General features: G+C 48.5%; 10 protein-coding genes across 10 annotated transcripts; 5 read left to right on the forward strand and 5 right to left on the reverse strand.

Moving 5' to 3' along the window:
* Positions 1-321: 321 nt before the first annotated feature.
* On the forward strand, positions 322-1047 carry Bathy01g01300 (predicted protein; the record flags this gene model as incomplete). Its single annotated transcript, XM_007515163.1, has 1 exon — positions 322-1047. One exon carries the CDS (start codon positions 322-324, stop codon positions 1045-1047), a length of 726 nt encoding a protein of 241 aa, XP_007515225.1.
* Positions 1048-1266: 219 nt separating this feature from the next.
* On the forward strand, positions 1267-2628 carry Bathy01g01310 (ribosomal RNA large subunit methyltransferase N; the record flags this gene model as incomplete). The annotated part of the gene is made up of 1 exon (XM_007515346.1): positions 1267-2628. The coding sequence occupies one exon, from the start codon at positions 1267-1269 to the stop codon at positions 2626-2628; it is 1362 nt and encodes a 453-aa protein (XP_007515408.1).
* A 60-nt stretch (positions 2629-2688) lies between these two features.
* Positions 2689-4377, reverse strand: Bathy01g01320 (predicted protein; the record flags this gene model as incomplete). The annotated part of the gene is made up of 1 exon (XM_007515415.1): positions 2689-4377. One exon carries the CDS (start codon positions 4375-4377, stop codon positions 2689-2691), a length of 1689 nt encoding a protein of 562 aa, XP_007515477.1.
* Positions 4378-4899: 522 nt separating this feature from the next.
* Bathy01g01330 (predicted protein) lies at positions 4900-5550 on the reverse strand (the record flags this gene model as incomplete). Its single annotated transcript, XM_007515674.1, has 1 exon — positions 4900-5550. The coding sequence occupies one exon, from the start codon at positions 5548-5550 to the stop codon at positions 4900-4902; it is 651 nt and encodes a 216-aa protein (XP_007515736.1).
* A 124-nt stretch (positions 5551-5674) lies between these two features.
* Positions 5675-7006, forward strand: Bathy01g01340 (ornithine carbamoyltransferase; the record flags this gene model as incomplete). Its single annotated transcript, XM_007515493.1, has 1 exon — positions 5675-7006. The coding sequence occupies one exon, from the start codon at positions 5675-5677 to the stop codon at positions 7004-7006; it is 1332 nt and encodes a 443-aa protein (XP_007515555.1).
* Positions 7007-7210: 204 nt separating this feature from the next.
* Positions 7211-8215, forward strand: Bathy01g01350 (unknown protein; the record flags this gene model as incomplete). Its single annotated transcript, XM_007515512.1, has 1 exon — positions 7211-8215. The coding sequence occupies one exon, from the start codon at positions 7211-7213 to the stop codon at positions 8213-8215; it is 1005 nt and encodes a 334-aa protein (XP_007515574.1).
* A 99-nt stretch (positions 8216-8314) lies between these two features.
* On the reverse strand, positions 8315-9607 carry Bathy01g01360 (predicted protein; the record flags this gene model as incomplete). Its single annotated transcript, XM_007515295.1, has 1 exon — positions 8315-9607. One exon carries the CDS (start codon positions 9605-9607, stop codon positions 8315-8317), a length of 1293 nt encoding a protein of 430 aa, XP_007515357.1.
* Positions 9608-9999: 392 nt separating this feature from the next.
* Bathy01g01370 (glyceraldehyde-3-phosphate dehydrogenase) lies at positions 10000-11916 on the forward strand (the record flags this gene model as incomplete). Its single annotated transcript, XM_007515233.1, has 3 exons — positions 10000-10020; positions 10264-10326; positions 10783-11916. The coding sequence occupies 3 exons, from the start codon at positions 10000-10002 to the stop codon at positions 11914-11916; spliced, it is 1218 nt and encodes a 405-aa protein (XP_007515295.1).
* Positions 11917-12078: 162 nt separating this feature from the next.
* Positions 12079-13246, reverse strand: Bathy01g01380 (predicted protein; the record flags this gene model as incomplete). Its single annotated transcript, XM_007515248.1, has 2 exons — positions 12079-12962; positions 13123-13246. 2 exons carry the CDS (start codon positions 13244-13246, stop codon positions 12079-12081), a joined length of 1008 nt encoding a protein of 335 aa, XP_007515310.1.
* A 131-nt stretch (positions 13247-13377) lies between these two features.
* On the reverse strand, positions 13378-14184 carry Bathy01g01390 (the record flags this gene model as incomplete). Its single annotated transcript, XM_007515329.1, has 1 exon — positions 13378-14184. One exon carries the CDS (start codon positions 14182-14184, stop codon positions 13378-13380), a length of 807 nt encoding a protein of 268 aa, XP_007515391.1.
* Positions 14185-14321: the final 137 nt, after the last annotated feature.

Raw genomic sequence — 14321 nt, forward strand, 5'->3', positions numbered from 1 at the left:
TCGATGTCATCAACTCTTCTCTCTTTGCGTTGTTTTTGCATTTCGAAGAAGGAGCAGCAACGAGAGCGCGCAGAAATAGTCTCGCCGTCCTCCTGTGCGTCGAAAAGCCGAACGACGCGACGAAAACGGGACGAGAACGCGGCGACTGCTCTCGCAACCAATTCCGTTACCGTCGTCGCTTTCCCCAAAGATGGAATTAATGTTGACGACGCGACGACGATTCAGACGACGACGCGATATCGAAAACAACGTCACGAGCATCATCATCGAAGACGGGAGTTCTTTTTCTCTTCTTTTGCGCTCGTATTGGCGACATCATTTATGTCGCCGAGAGCGATGATGAATGCAGAAGCTGACGAGGAGAAAGAAGGAGGAAATCCGAGCGAAACGTTACAACCGCTCCAAACGTATAAGAATCGATTGCGACGAGTAGAGAGAGAGTTGAGCGCGATCGTTTCGAGTTTACGAGACGACGCAGAAGGGACGACAGGAGGAATTGAAGAAGCGGCGGCCGTCACCGAAGATGAATTCGACTTGCGGCAGTTTTCTGGCGTCGTATCGAAAGCCGACCTCGACGCCATCCGCAAAGCGTTACACGAGAACGAACTCGGGAACTTTTGGGAAATCGCGCTCGGCGCGAACCGGTACTTGAACGGCGGCATTAAATCCGACTTCGCGCGAGGCGAGGAGGATTTATGGAAGCTCGCGCCAAAGAAATCGGAAGCTATTTCGAACTTTTTAACCCCCGATTTCAACAACGCGGACGACAAGTTGTGTCTCATATACTCGTGCGTGAACGACCCGAGCGCGCCGCCGAGCATAGACGTGTTATACGCGCTGAAATTATTCGACGAAGGTTTGAAGGAAGCGAGCAAGAAAGGTAAAAAAAACGTCACGAGGGACGGTTTACGCGAAGTCGCCAAAGACGCTTTAGAGAAGTTGCTCACGTACGAGCGGTTGATCGAGCGAGAGGCGGAAGACGGGAAGAGCGACGCGTCGTGGAAGAATCCAGCTTTCGGTAAAGGGTGGCACGGGACTGGCATTTAAGAAAAGTCAAAAGAGAGAAATAGAGAGGTAGATCGATATGTATATCTATATATATAGAGAGAAAGAGTTGTGTATAAGAGAGTTGTTTGCGCTGCGATATGTACAATATAAGTCATGGAAAAAAATGCTTCAACAAACGACTCCAATTCCCTTCATTAAAAACACACAAACGAACGAACACAAACGGTCTCTTTTGCACGACGTAATACTACTAATTTAATGTTTGCCTCGCTGCTCAAAAGTACTTCTTTCGCGACGTCTTCGTTCTCGCCGAGAAGACGACATCATCATCATAAAAAACAAGCGCTTCGGATTCGCCACCTGTCAGCAGCCGCCAACGACGACGACGACGACGATTTCCCGAACGACAACAACGAGTTCGATTACGACGTCGTCTCGGTCCCGAGAAACCCGGGGATTAAATCCGGAAAGTGGAACCAAAACGACATGGAAATTGTGAAAACGGCGCAAAAAGACGCGAACGAGAAAGCGTCGGGGACTTCCTCGCTCCTCGCTCCGTCGAACGATTTGACTTTATTGGGCTTAACGGAAAACGAATTGAAAGTCTTCGCCGAGCGCAACGGGACGCAAAAGTTTCGAGGGAAACAAATCAAAGATTTCATATACAAACACCGAGTGAAATCAATCATGGAGATGACGCAGTTACCGAAAGACTTACGAGAGAGTTGGGATGGGCTCGGAGTGACGATTGGGAGGAACGAGGTGTACGCGAAGAAATCCGCGCCGGACGGGACGACGAAACTGTTGATGAAGTTGGACGATAACAGGATCGTCGAGACGGTTGGGATTCCGAGTAACGAGTACGGAAAGAGTCGTTTGACGTGTTGCGTGAGCAGTCAGGTTGGATGTCCGATGAGATGCGAATTTTGCGCGACTGGGAAAGGTGGATTTTATAGAAATTTGACCGCGAGGGAGATTGTCGATCAGGTTATGGCCATCGAGGAGGAGTTTGGCGGGAGGAGGGTGAGTAATGTCGTGTTCATGGGGATGGGAGAGCCTATGTTGAACGTGCCAAACGTGGTTAAAGCGACGGAACTTTTGAACAAAGAGATTGGGATTGGGATGCGACACATATCGATATCGACCGTGGGTGTTTTTGGCGCTTTGGAGAAACTGGCGAGTTACGAGATGCAGTGCGTGTTGGCGGTGAGTTTACACGCGCCGAATCAAAAAATCAGGGAGGAAATCATCCCAAGCGCGAGAGCGTATTCGTTCGATGATATTTTGAATGATTGCGTGGCGTATTTTAACGCCACTGGGAGGAGAGTTACGTTTGAATACACGCTGTTAGCCGGCGTGAACGATCAAAAAGAACACGCCAAAGAGTTGGCTCAGGTGTTGTTTAAGAAGAACTTAGCCAGTCACGTGAATTTGATTCCGTATAATCCGGTAGATGATTCCGATTTCAAAAGGCCAACGAAACAAGCGATCGATCAGTTTCGAAGAATATTGGAGGAGAATAACGTGCCGACGAGTGTGAGACAAACGAGAGGTTTGGAGGCGGCGGCTGCGTGTGGGCAGTTACGAAATATGTATCAAAAGGAAGCGCTGGTTGCGTAATTTTAAAAAAATGTGTTGTATATGCTGTATGATCGTGAATATTGATGTCATTATATTCGATTAAACAATCACGCCTTTTTCGTCGTCGTAGTGCAAAATCGCCGCGCCGGCGCTCGGTGCAGTTTTGAACAGTAAATTCGTCTCGTCCGCTATGTTCGCTACTCCGGATTGGAATCGTTTTTCGTAAAAACTCTTCTTCACGTCGGCTAAAATTTCCTCGGCGATATCGCTCTCGCACACCGCGACGACGCACCCGCCCCATCCGGCACCGGTCAATCGCGCGCCGAGCGCGCCTGCACTCATGAACGCATCCACCAACTCGTCCAGCTCGTCGCACGAGCACTCGTACTGCGTTTTACAACTCTCGTGGGAAAGATGCATAAGTTTTGCGAGAGCGTCTTCTTTGCCCATCCCGTACATCGGGTGGCCGAAATCTTTAGTTGGATCGTCCGAAGCGACGCCGACGTCGGGTTCTAAGCCGATCACTTTGCACCAATGCTCGTATATCGGACCCGACACTGCATACCTTGGCGATTGACCTTCACAAATCTTTTGGAATTCGTGCACTCTTCTCGCTTCGGAAAATACGTGTCGAGCTCGGTCTCTGAGTTTAAACGTGTCGTTCTTTTGCAACACGACGTTAAACGCTTCGTTGTTTTCGCAATCGAAAATTTTCCGTAAATCGCCAAGACCTTCGTCATTTTCCAACTGTTTCTTCGTGTAACTCCCCTCGTTTAACGCTTTTCTAACCGCGCCCAAAGCAGTCCACAAATCGCCTTTGTTGCAATACAAATCCGCGACTTCTCTCAGCGTCACTCTCGTCTTGGCCTTCTCGATATCTTCGCCGTAATGTTTTGCCATCAATATCGCCGCCAATCGGCACTCGACGACGCGCAAGTTGTAATGTTTGTGTGCTGATTCGGCTTTCTTACTCACCGCGCAACTATTTCCAATCAAAAACGTCAAATTTGTCGGTAACGGTACATCCATCGCACCAATCGGGTTGAAATCGATCCTCTTTGCCAAATCTTTCTCGCCCATGATGGAAATCGCTTGATCCATTCCGCCGCTTTGCGTCCCGGAATACCGCTCGGATAAACACGTCAGCTCGGACAACTCCCCTTTCGTGAAACTTAACTCGAACGCATCCATTAATGCCACAGTCACGGCACAATTCAGCGCGGACGAAGAGGATAGACCGCTCCCTAGCGGAACCTTCCCGTCCACCATCACCATCACCTTCTTCACTCTCTTCATAAACGCGCTTTCCAGAACCGACTCTAACTTATTCTGTTTCTTCAGCTGATCAAAAATACCTTTAAACCCACACAACACGTAGTTTGTCCAGTGGTGACTTTTCACGTCCACCTCTTGCTCGTGATCGAACGGAAACTCTTTCGGCATATACTTCTCGCCGTCCACGTTCGCAATCGAGAGCGTCGCTTCCGCCTCGTCCTCTTCAACGTTTCCTTCTTCTTTCAAAGCGACCGATACCGCAACGATGACGTCCAAACCAATCGCCATTGGTAACACCGAGTACCCTTCGTAATCGATGTGCTCGCCGATTAAATTCACCCGACCGGGCGACCGCGCGATGGTTTTCGGCTTTTCTCCCTCGAATTGCGTTTTGAAGGCACTCACGAGTGTGTCATATCTCGTGGCAACAGAATTCTCGTTGTCGTCGTACACGTCGGATAATTTGGACGCTTTTGGCACTCGAGCGTGCTGTTTGCTTCCCACCGCGCCCATTCTATTCTTTTCGTTCTTCTTTTTCGTTCTCGGTCGTTCTCTCTCGCAGCAGCGCTTCTTCTTTTCACGCGTGCTGAGTCACGGGAAAGAATTGGAATTGGAACAAATGTACTAAAAAGGAACCTAAGTTTAGCGCGTGCGTGTGCGTCGAGAATTCTTTTTATCCGCACACGAACGAAAGATAAAGTACAAATATATCACGCGCCAAGGAAAAGAGAGAGGTAAAAGCTTTCTTCTCGTCCCAAATAGGGACGCGAAACACGCAGAGAAGGTTGGGAAATTGTGCGGAATTCAATTTGGGAATCTTTCAAAGTGTCCTCGAATTTAATAGGCTGTCACTCAAAGGTGGTTACAAACGCGACGCGAAGACGTTCGCAGACGTGAGACGAGTACACACACACGGAAACCATTTTGTTCAAATGGAAACCAAGAAACAAAAAGTACAATTGATTTCAACGAAACGTCAGGGTGTGTACCAGCTCATGTACTCGTATAGACCACGTTAACGAAGATGTCGCTTTACTACTTTTTCTTCTTCTTAAAGAAGAACCCTTTAACGGCTTCGAAAACCGGACGTTTGTATACCACGCTTTCGTACTCGACGCTTTGCAACGCCCAGGTTTTCCCGTACGTGTGCACGCGGTTAGTTTCCTTCCGTGTTTTCGGGTCGAGCAATTTTGGTGCGTCCGTTTCGTGCGTCCAAGCGACGATAGAGCCGGATAAGTTGTACGCTTTCACATCCGGACGACTCCGGGCGAGTCTTTTCGAGAGCTCTTGGACTTTCTTTTGGGACCGGTAGCCGATCGTGCAGTAACACACCACGATCGTTTCTTTACCGTCGTCCTGTTGTTTTTCAAAGTCGTCCTCGAACTCCTCCGCCGAAGACGCGCCCGGTATAATCGACACCGCTCTTTCCTCTTTCTCTCGGCAGTCCAAAAACAAAACTGTTCGTTTCGCGTTCTCTTCTTGGTTGTTGATGACGTTCAAAACCTCTCGAACAGTCATCGAGGGAACCGCATCGTCGGTGAATTTCGCCACCGTGGTTTCGAGCGCTGCGCGGCGTCTCGCGTTTTCTTTTACGAGTTCTTCTTCTTCTTCTCTGTTGTCTTCTTCTTTGTCCGCCCCGTCGCCGTTTTTGGCGGCATCGACCCCTGCGCGAACATTCGTCTTCATTCCTCGTGCATTGGCTTTACCCGGGGGCCCGCTTCTCCGACGACGAAGAGAAGAAGAATAGCAACACCGGTGCTCGATGTGGCCGCGTGTTCGTATCGAAACGTTGATCTTCCTTATCGGTACAATGTTGCGCCGCGCAAAGTGCAAAAGAGTTGTGAACAACTTAGGGGAAAAAAAGTGGATAAGAACTCTTCACTTGTTCGACGCTTTTCTTACGTTTCCGAAGACATTCGCGATACACGCAGGCAATACAGAGATAGAGAGAAAGAGAAAGACGACAACGATGATTCAGACGACGACGACGATCCAGACGACGACGATTCAGACGAAAGCGGCGTTGAGAAGAAGACGACAACCAAATCCGGTTTTTGTCGGTTATAAAAAGGGAACTTCGTCCAATGTGAAGCAGCAAACGTCTCGACAACGGATACGGTCGTCTTCTTCTTCGTCGTCCTCTTCATCTTCTGTAACTGTTGCACGAAGAAGAAGAGCTGAGATGATCAAAACGTCCGCGTTCCCGACCGAGGCGAACCCACCGGCGGCGAAGAAACATTTCATCCACTTGGATGATTTCAGCAAAGAAGAAATCAACGAGTTGTTGGACATCGCGATATCGGAGAAGAAGCGATTGCAATCCGGAGACCGATCGTACAAACCGTTCGAAGGGAAAACGTTGGCGATGATTTTTGCGAAGCAAAGTTTACGAACGCGAGTTTCTTTTGAAACTGGGTTTCATTTGTTGGGCGGGCACGCGGTGTATTTAGGCCCGGACGATATCTCGTTAGGGAAGAGAGAAGAGACGAGAGATATTACGAGAGTTTTGTCCAGGTATAACGACATCATAATGGCGAGAGTGTTTGCGCATAAAGATGTGGAAGAATTAGCCAAGTTTGGTTCGGTCCCGGTGGTGAACGGTTTATCGGATTATAACCACCCGTGTCAAATCTTGGCGGATGCGATGACCATCACCGAACGTTTGGGGTCCATCGAAGGTAAAAAGGTCGTCTACGTCGGCGACGGGAATAACATCGTCCACTCGTGGATTCGATTAGCAACTGTATTACCGTTTGAGTTCGTGTGTTTATGCCCGGAAGATTACACCCCTGATCAAGCGACGATTGATCGATGCAACAACTCGGGAGTCGGCAAGTGCGTCATCAGCCACGACTTGAACGACATCGCCGGCGCCGACGCCGTCTACACCGACGTCTGGGCATCCATGGGCCAAAAAGACGAAGCCGCGCAGCGTAAAAAAGACTTTGCCGGTTTCTGCGTCACCGGTGACGTCATGCGAAAAACGCCAAACGCGATTTTCATGCACTGCCTCCCGGCGGAAAGAGGCACCGAGTGCACCGACGAGGTCATGGAAGCCGACTACTCCGTCGTCTGGCAACAAGCCGAAAATCGAATGCACGCTCAAAATGCCGTCATGTTGAAGTTGCTCGGCGCTAAGTGAGCTCGCTGTTCTCCCGACCGACCGGTTTTGCTCGGGATGAGAGAGAGAGAGAGAAAAAAAGAGAGAGCACGCAGAGCTTAACGAACGCGTTTTAAAAATGTCCACAAAACTAACAACTCATTACCCAAACAACAGCTTCTCCTCATTCTTTTCTCCGCTTCATTATTATCATCATCTGCTCTACTATCATCGCATGCATTCAAAATGAGCCCCGAGGAAGGAGACGATGTGAACGACCCGGCGACGCTCGCGCACATCGCTCGAGTTTCCCTCTCGAACGTTGTCGAGAAAAAACGCATCTTTGACACGCTCTCTCGTTTCGCCGTGGAACAGAACGAACTGTTAGACGTCGTCGGTTCCTTGCGAGACGGAAGAGAAGTGTTGGCGCCGTTCACGTCGGTCGCGTTCATCGAAGGGAAAATCACCAACTGCGACGAGTTACTGGTGAAATTATCCACAAGCCAGGATCAGCTCTACGCGGAAAGAACTCGGGAGCAAACCTGCGAGATGTTGAGGAAGAGACGCGTTTTTGCGGAGGAGAAATTGCTCCGAGCGGAGGAGGATTTGCGAAAGAGCGAAATCGAACACCGAGAGACGATGAGAGTTTTGTCGGAAAAATTTGAAAGTTTGAGCAATATCACAGACGGAGAACCGAAATCGAGAGTCATCGAAGGACCGAACGGGAGGAAGACGGTGCTCACGCCGAGAGACGGAGAGATTGTGGACGTGTTGGAAATCGACGAGAGCGTCGCCGCCGCGGACGAAGGCGAAGAAGAAAGAGAGGACGAGGTGATGCAAATGCGAAACGAGAAGGAAATCGAGAGAGACAGAGAGGAAAGGGAGAAAGCGAAAGGAGAGTTGGAGAGCTGGTTGTTGAAGATTGAGGAGATGGAACGATTGGAAGAAGAATTACAAGACGCAGAAGAAGTAGAGGAGGAGAAGGAGGAGGAGGAGGGAGAAGCGGCGACGATCGAGGGCGAAAAGAGTACCAACGTAGCGAGTAGTAGTAGTACTAGTGGTGATAATACTACTAGCAGTAGTCAACAAAGAATCCAAATACGCGCCGGGATAGATTCGGGCATGCCAGTCATCGAAAGAGGGTTTGAGAAGGACGGGGAAGACAGAGGAGTGCGTAGCGGCGACGGGGAGAGCGGAGGAGCGGAGAAGCCGATGAGTAAGTTTATGATGCGCCAGCTCGGGTTACTGTAGCAGAAAAAAAATAAGAAGATTTAGATTAGATTCCGAAGCGAAAAAAAGCGTTTTACAAATGCTACTATTAGATATATAAAAAACTAAACTGCAGTAAAACTAAGACACGTTTCCATTTATTGCCGCGATCCGAGTACTTCTTCGGCTATTCTTCGACGGAGAAAGCTTCTTGATGACTGTTTTCACGACGTTCTTCTTTTTAAACTTTTCTCTGCAGTCGTGAAATTCTTCGTTTTCTTCAATCTCTTTCTCTTCGCCGTCGATTATCTTCATCTTGCCGAGCGCAACGTTCGGCGATGCCAGCGACGATACCGAGTCGCCTCTCTCGATGATTTTGCTCAATACGTACTCCTCTTCTTCTTTTTCTTCTGCTACTACCAATCCTGACGGTATTCTTCTAGTATCCTCGATAGGTAAACACGTCGTCATATTCACGTGCCTCTTACAAAACGCGTGCATGTCCACACAAATTGGTTCTCGAATGAACGCGTTCGATCCTCGCATGTCGTGTTCGAGATTCGTATAGTAATACTTCCCGTCGTTCCTCGCGTGTGATTTGGTCCACGACTTTTCTTCGCTTGCTTTATCCCAGTGCAAACGATTTTCCAGCATCTCTCGTTTGATCCACTCGTACGTTTCCTGATCGCAGTATCCGTCTTCTAATAAAGATTGAAACTCCTTCCCGGCGCCTAACCCGGTCGGTCCTCTCACGAATCTTAACTTGGCCATGGTCGTCGCGTCGACAAACTTTTCGCAAATCTTATACAAAATATTAAAAATCCTCGGCGCTTCTACGAACACCATCGAGCCCATGCGTTCGGGATAATGCCTCGCGAACAAACCCAACACTTTCTTCGCCACCGACGGGTTCAAATGTTGCCGACCAAATTTATGAAAATCCGACACCCACACGTACGTGTCGTTCGGATACTTCGGTAGACATTTTTCAACCTGTTCCATGCAAAACGTCGCGTGCGCTTCGTTATCTTTCGGCTTCAAGTTCCTCGCGAGCCCGATGTCCGAAAATACAACCGGTCTTCTGTTCTTCGTCCGGCCGACGATATGCATGTAATGGCTTCTCGAGTCCTTTTCGAAACAGCACCGACAAAATGAATTCATCTCGTCTCTTCTCCAAATCAACGTCGACTTCAATCGAGCTTTTGCTTTCTCCACGTTTCCTTTATCCGCTCTGAGAAACCGCTCCAACGTCGTCCTATCGCACCATTTCTTCAGCGCATGCGAGGTTTCTCGCGTTTCGTGGACGTAAGCTTCCAAAAGGTTCAGTTTTTCTTCTTCTTCGTTTTCGGAGACCCCGCTTTCCTCCTTCTCAAAGTCATCTCTCGAAACCGTTTTTGTCTCTTCGCGAGAGGTCGCCCCTGTTTTTACGCTCATCATCTCCTCTCTCGTTTTAAATAAACGCGCGAAGATGATGATGGTGCGAAAACAGCTCTGCTCTCCCCTCTCTCTCTTTCTCTTTCTTTCTCTCTCTCTGTGTGTCAAGTGCGCGTGCAAACGATAAAAGAAGAGAAAATGAGTGAATATTCCCGTCTTATTCTCGAAGTCTGTTTTTACTAAGTGTCGTCAAAAGTCAAGGTCGGTCGCGAGTCATTCGTTGGTGGTTTTTTGGTCTCCAGAATCTCCTTTTTCCGCCTTTTTGTGTTTTTTGTGAGGTGCCCCGTCCTCCCACAGGTTGTAGATATCTCTCTCTGATTGTTTTGGGTGCAAACAAAAAATCACGCTGTCGCTGTCCTCACTTTATACCGCACATCCACACACCTAAAAAAATGGCTTCTTTCACTGCCACGGTACGAATTTGGATTCGTTTTTTACAGTACACGCGCGAGATGTATCTCGCACGGTTCGCGTTCGTTTATGCGCGCGCGCGCGCTGATGTTTTTTTTTTCTTTCTGTCGCGGGTAAATTTGCAACCCACGTGGGTATTAATCCCTTTAACGCGAGTGGCAAAAATCAATCGCGTTTCTCGTAACCACCGCGAAGACAGAAGACGCGAAACTGACGTTCAAAATAATTTCTTCTCGTCGCAACAGACCACCCAACTCACGCAGTTCTCGGCTGTTTCCAGCCAATTCAAGAACCGCACCGTCGCCAAGGTACGCGCTTTCCGAACGATTTGAGTCGTTTTTTTGTACCACAAGAAAAGCAGCCACAACGAGAAGAGAAGGGGAGAGAACGAGAGACTAATCGCAATTTCAGATAACGTTGAATTTCTTTCTCGTCTCTCTCTCTCGTTTCTCTTTTGGAACAGAGAGCGAGGATACCGATGAACGGGGGGAGAAAGGCTCCTTTCTGTTTGGCTACTTTTTTGCGCGTCGTGGCTCTCGTTTCATCAACAACATGAACACCAACAGCGCATCATCATCCTCGGGAACATCTCATCGAGATCAGAAACTTCGCGTTTGGTGGATAAAAATCGTTCTTTGTCTGTCCTTTCGAGAATTTTTTTTTTGCACTCAAAACGACTCTCTGATGGAGACTTTTTACCACTTTCTTCGAATGCTAACATTTTATTATCATCAATCAATCATCACGAATAAACATTAATACAGGCTGCCGTCAACAACACGGTTGTCGCCGCGGACAAGATCAAGGTTGCGATCAACGGTTTCGGCCGCATCGGCCGTAACTTTGTCCGATGCTGGAAGACCCGCGGACCGGATTGTCCGCTCCAAGTCGTCTGCGTCAACCAATCCGGCGGCGCCAAGCCGGCTGCGCACTTGCTCAAGTACGATTCTATCTTGGGTACGTTCAAGTCTGAAGTTAAGGTTATCGACGACAAGACCATCTCTGTCGATGGCGACATCATCAACGTTGTCGCGGAGAGAGACCCGTTGAAGTTGCCGTGGAAGGAAATGGGCATCGACATCGTCATCGAAGGTACCGGTGTCTTTCTCGACGGCCCGGGAGCTGGCAAGCACATCACCGCGGGTGCCAAGAAGGTTGTTATCACGGCCCCGGCCAAGGGTAACGACATCCCGACCTACGTCGTTGGTGTCAACGCGGACCAATTTGACCCGGCTGCCAACATCGTCTCCAACGCCTCGTGCACCACTAACTGCTTGGCGCCGTTCGCCAAGGTTTTGGACGAAAGCTTCGGCATCGTCAAGGGCACCATGACCACCACTCACTCCTACACCGGTGATCAAAGAATCTTGGATGCCTCGCACAGAGATTTGAGACGTGCGCGCGCTGCGGCGTTGAACATTGTGCCGACCTCCACCGGCGCCGCCAAGGCGGTTGCGTTGGTCTTGCCGCAATTGAAGGGTAAGTTGAACGGTATCGCGTTGAGAGTTCCGACCCCGAACGTTTCCATCGTCGATTTGGTTGTCAACGTTGAGAAGAAGGGCATCACCGCCGAAGAAGTCAACGCGGCGTTCAGAGAGGCCCAAAACGGCCCGATGAAGGGTGTCTTGGCCATCACCGACACTCCGTTGGTCTCCGTCGATTTCAGATGCACCGACGTCTCGACGACGATCGATGCCGCCTTGACCATGGTCATGGGCGACGACATGGTTAAGGTTGTCGCGTGGTACGATAACGAGTGGGGTTACACGCAAAGAGTTGTCGACTTGACGCTCATCGTCGCCAAGGCTTTGGTCACTGGCGTCGAAAACTTCTCCGACCCGATGGATGCCTTGTGCGCGTCGGACCCGGGAGCCGAAGAGTGCAAGGTCTTCGATTAAATTTTAGTTAATTTATATCAGAGATACTTATTAATGCTATTCGCGAGCGTGAGAGAAGTTTGGTACAGTTATTAATTCCAATTGTTATTATATATCGATACTACTACGTAAAAAAAAAGAAGGCCCGAAATTTGTTAGTTTTCTTTCCTTTTGCTTTTCAATTCAACTCGCATCTGCTTCAATCTTCCTTAACCTCTCCTCTAACATTTCCCAAGCCAGCTGCACTCCCGTCACCGAACCGCTGATTTGTAACGTCCTTAAATTCGTTCCAGGCACGAAGTCGTTTCGGTCGCTCACTTTGATTCTACATCCGGAACTGACTTGAATTTCCGTAATCGTCCTTCCTCCTTTGCCTAAAATCGGTCCCATCTTCGAATCATCTACTTGCATGGTCGCCGAAACCACGTTTTGTGGATCCACGTTGTGTTGTTGTTGATGGTGATGGTTGTTGTTATAATGTCCTCTTCCGTGGTCCATGGATCCTCCTCTCCCGTAATCCAAACTCGGCCGATACGTGCTCGGCCTCTTCACCAACGTCGCGTAATTCTGATCTTCCAATAAATTCGCCGCCACCAACGCCACCGCCCTCAGAATCTGCCCAATCGTCCCACTAATGGTCAAAATTCGATCGTGACACCCGGGAGGCGCTTGATTTTGACTCGATAATCGAATCTCCGCCTCGGAGTCTTCTATGAAAGACTTTATCGTCGCGCCGCCTTTGCCGAGGACGCATCCAGCCGCCGCGTTCGGGATCACTAGTCTACATTTCGGCGTTTGCTGCTTGTTCTCTTCTCCTCCCTCGGTATTAGTATTAGTGTTCTCGAAATTCTCTTCGTTGTTTTCGTTGTTGTTATTATTATTACCGTTGTTCGTTTCCGATTGCAATTTCGTGGATATTAAATGCACCGCCGTTAACACGGACGGCAATTCCCCGGACAAAGTCAACACTCTTTCGCTCGTCCCCGGGAACACCTCTCCCGTTCTCGTCAGCTGAATCCTGCAATTCGTGGACGTTTGTAACTCGTTGATCGTCGCTCCGCCTTTGCCTGTTATTTTTAAAGAGAGAGAGAGAGAGAGAGAGAGAGTTTGCGCGTTAATACTAAGAAGACTACTTTGAAAGAATTCATTCGATCGAGAATTTTACTCCAATAAAGAAGACTTTCATCATCACGTAGTATATACAAAAAAACGAAATCTAAAACGTACCTAAAACGGCGCCGGCGTTTCGAGAGTCCACGAGCATTTTCAGCGCGAACGCTGGATCCGAATGCGGGTTTGACCCCGTCGTCGTCGTCGGTTGTTTCTCTTCTTGTTCTTGTTGTTCTTCCATTTTTTTTGTGATGACTGTGTTTTTGATATTTTTTTTTTGGCATGTTTGATTATTCGGGTGTTGTTGTTCGGTATTACGACGTGTATGTGTACGACGTGTATGTGTATACTTTTAGAACTACAAATGAGCAGCTAATGCTGAGTGCGCTTGTGCCTTTTCAAAGTACTAAGTTGACGAAAAGCTTTCTCGCAGACATCGCATTCGTACGGTTTCTCGTTCGCGTGAATACGCATGTGGTCTTGCAAATGACCATATTGACGAAACTTCATCTCGCACACATCGCATTCGTACGGTTTCTCGTTCGTGTGAATACGCATGTGGCTTTTCAAACCACTAGAATGACGAAACTTCTTCTCGCACACGTCACACTCGTACGGTTTCTCGTTCGTGTGAATACGCATGTGCCTTTTCAAACTACAAGATTGAGTAAAACGTTTCTCGCACACATCGCACTCGTACGGTCTCTCGTTCGTGTGAATACGCATGTGTTTTTTCAAAGTACCAGATTCACGAAAAGCTTTATCGCACACATCACATTCATACGGTTTCTCGTCTGTGTGAATACGCATGTGTATAGCCAAATTGGATGGTGCTCTAAACACCTTTTCGCAAACATCGCACTCGTGCCCTCTCTTTCTCTTCGTTCCTTTCCTAACAGTTATCTCTTCTTCTTCTTCTTCTTCTTTTTGTATCTGATGATTTGCCTCGAAATCATCCTCGTCAGGAATCCTCAAACACAACACCGGTTCTTCTCCCTCTTCCTCTCTCCTACCCTTCACCACCCTCAAAAACGTCCTCGCGTTCACCGCGCGCTGCGGGTGTGGATTCTTTCGTCTCATGATGTTGTTATTAGTAGTAGTATTAAAACGTAATAACAGATCAAAGCTTTGAGAGGAGGAAAAAAAAATTGAGACGTTTTGAAGAAAAAGCTCCTCCATAAAAACGACTTTGAGACGACTCTTTCCTCGTCATCATCTCTCTTTTGGCGTAAGAGAGAGAGGGAAAGAGAGAGAGAAAGAGAGAGAGAGAGAGAGAGAGTTCTCTTCTTTTCGTGGTAGTAAAGTTTCGAGAAGAG

Source organism: Bathycoccus prasinos (assembly GCF_002220235.1).
Source record: "Bathycoccus prasinos genomic : Chromosome_1".
Taxonomy (NCBI): domain Eukaryota; kingdom Viridiplantae; phylum Chlorophyta; class Mamiellophyceae; order Mamiellales; family Bathycoccaceae; genus Bathycoccus; species Bathycoccus prasinos.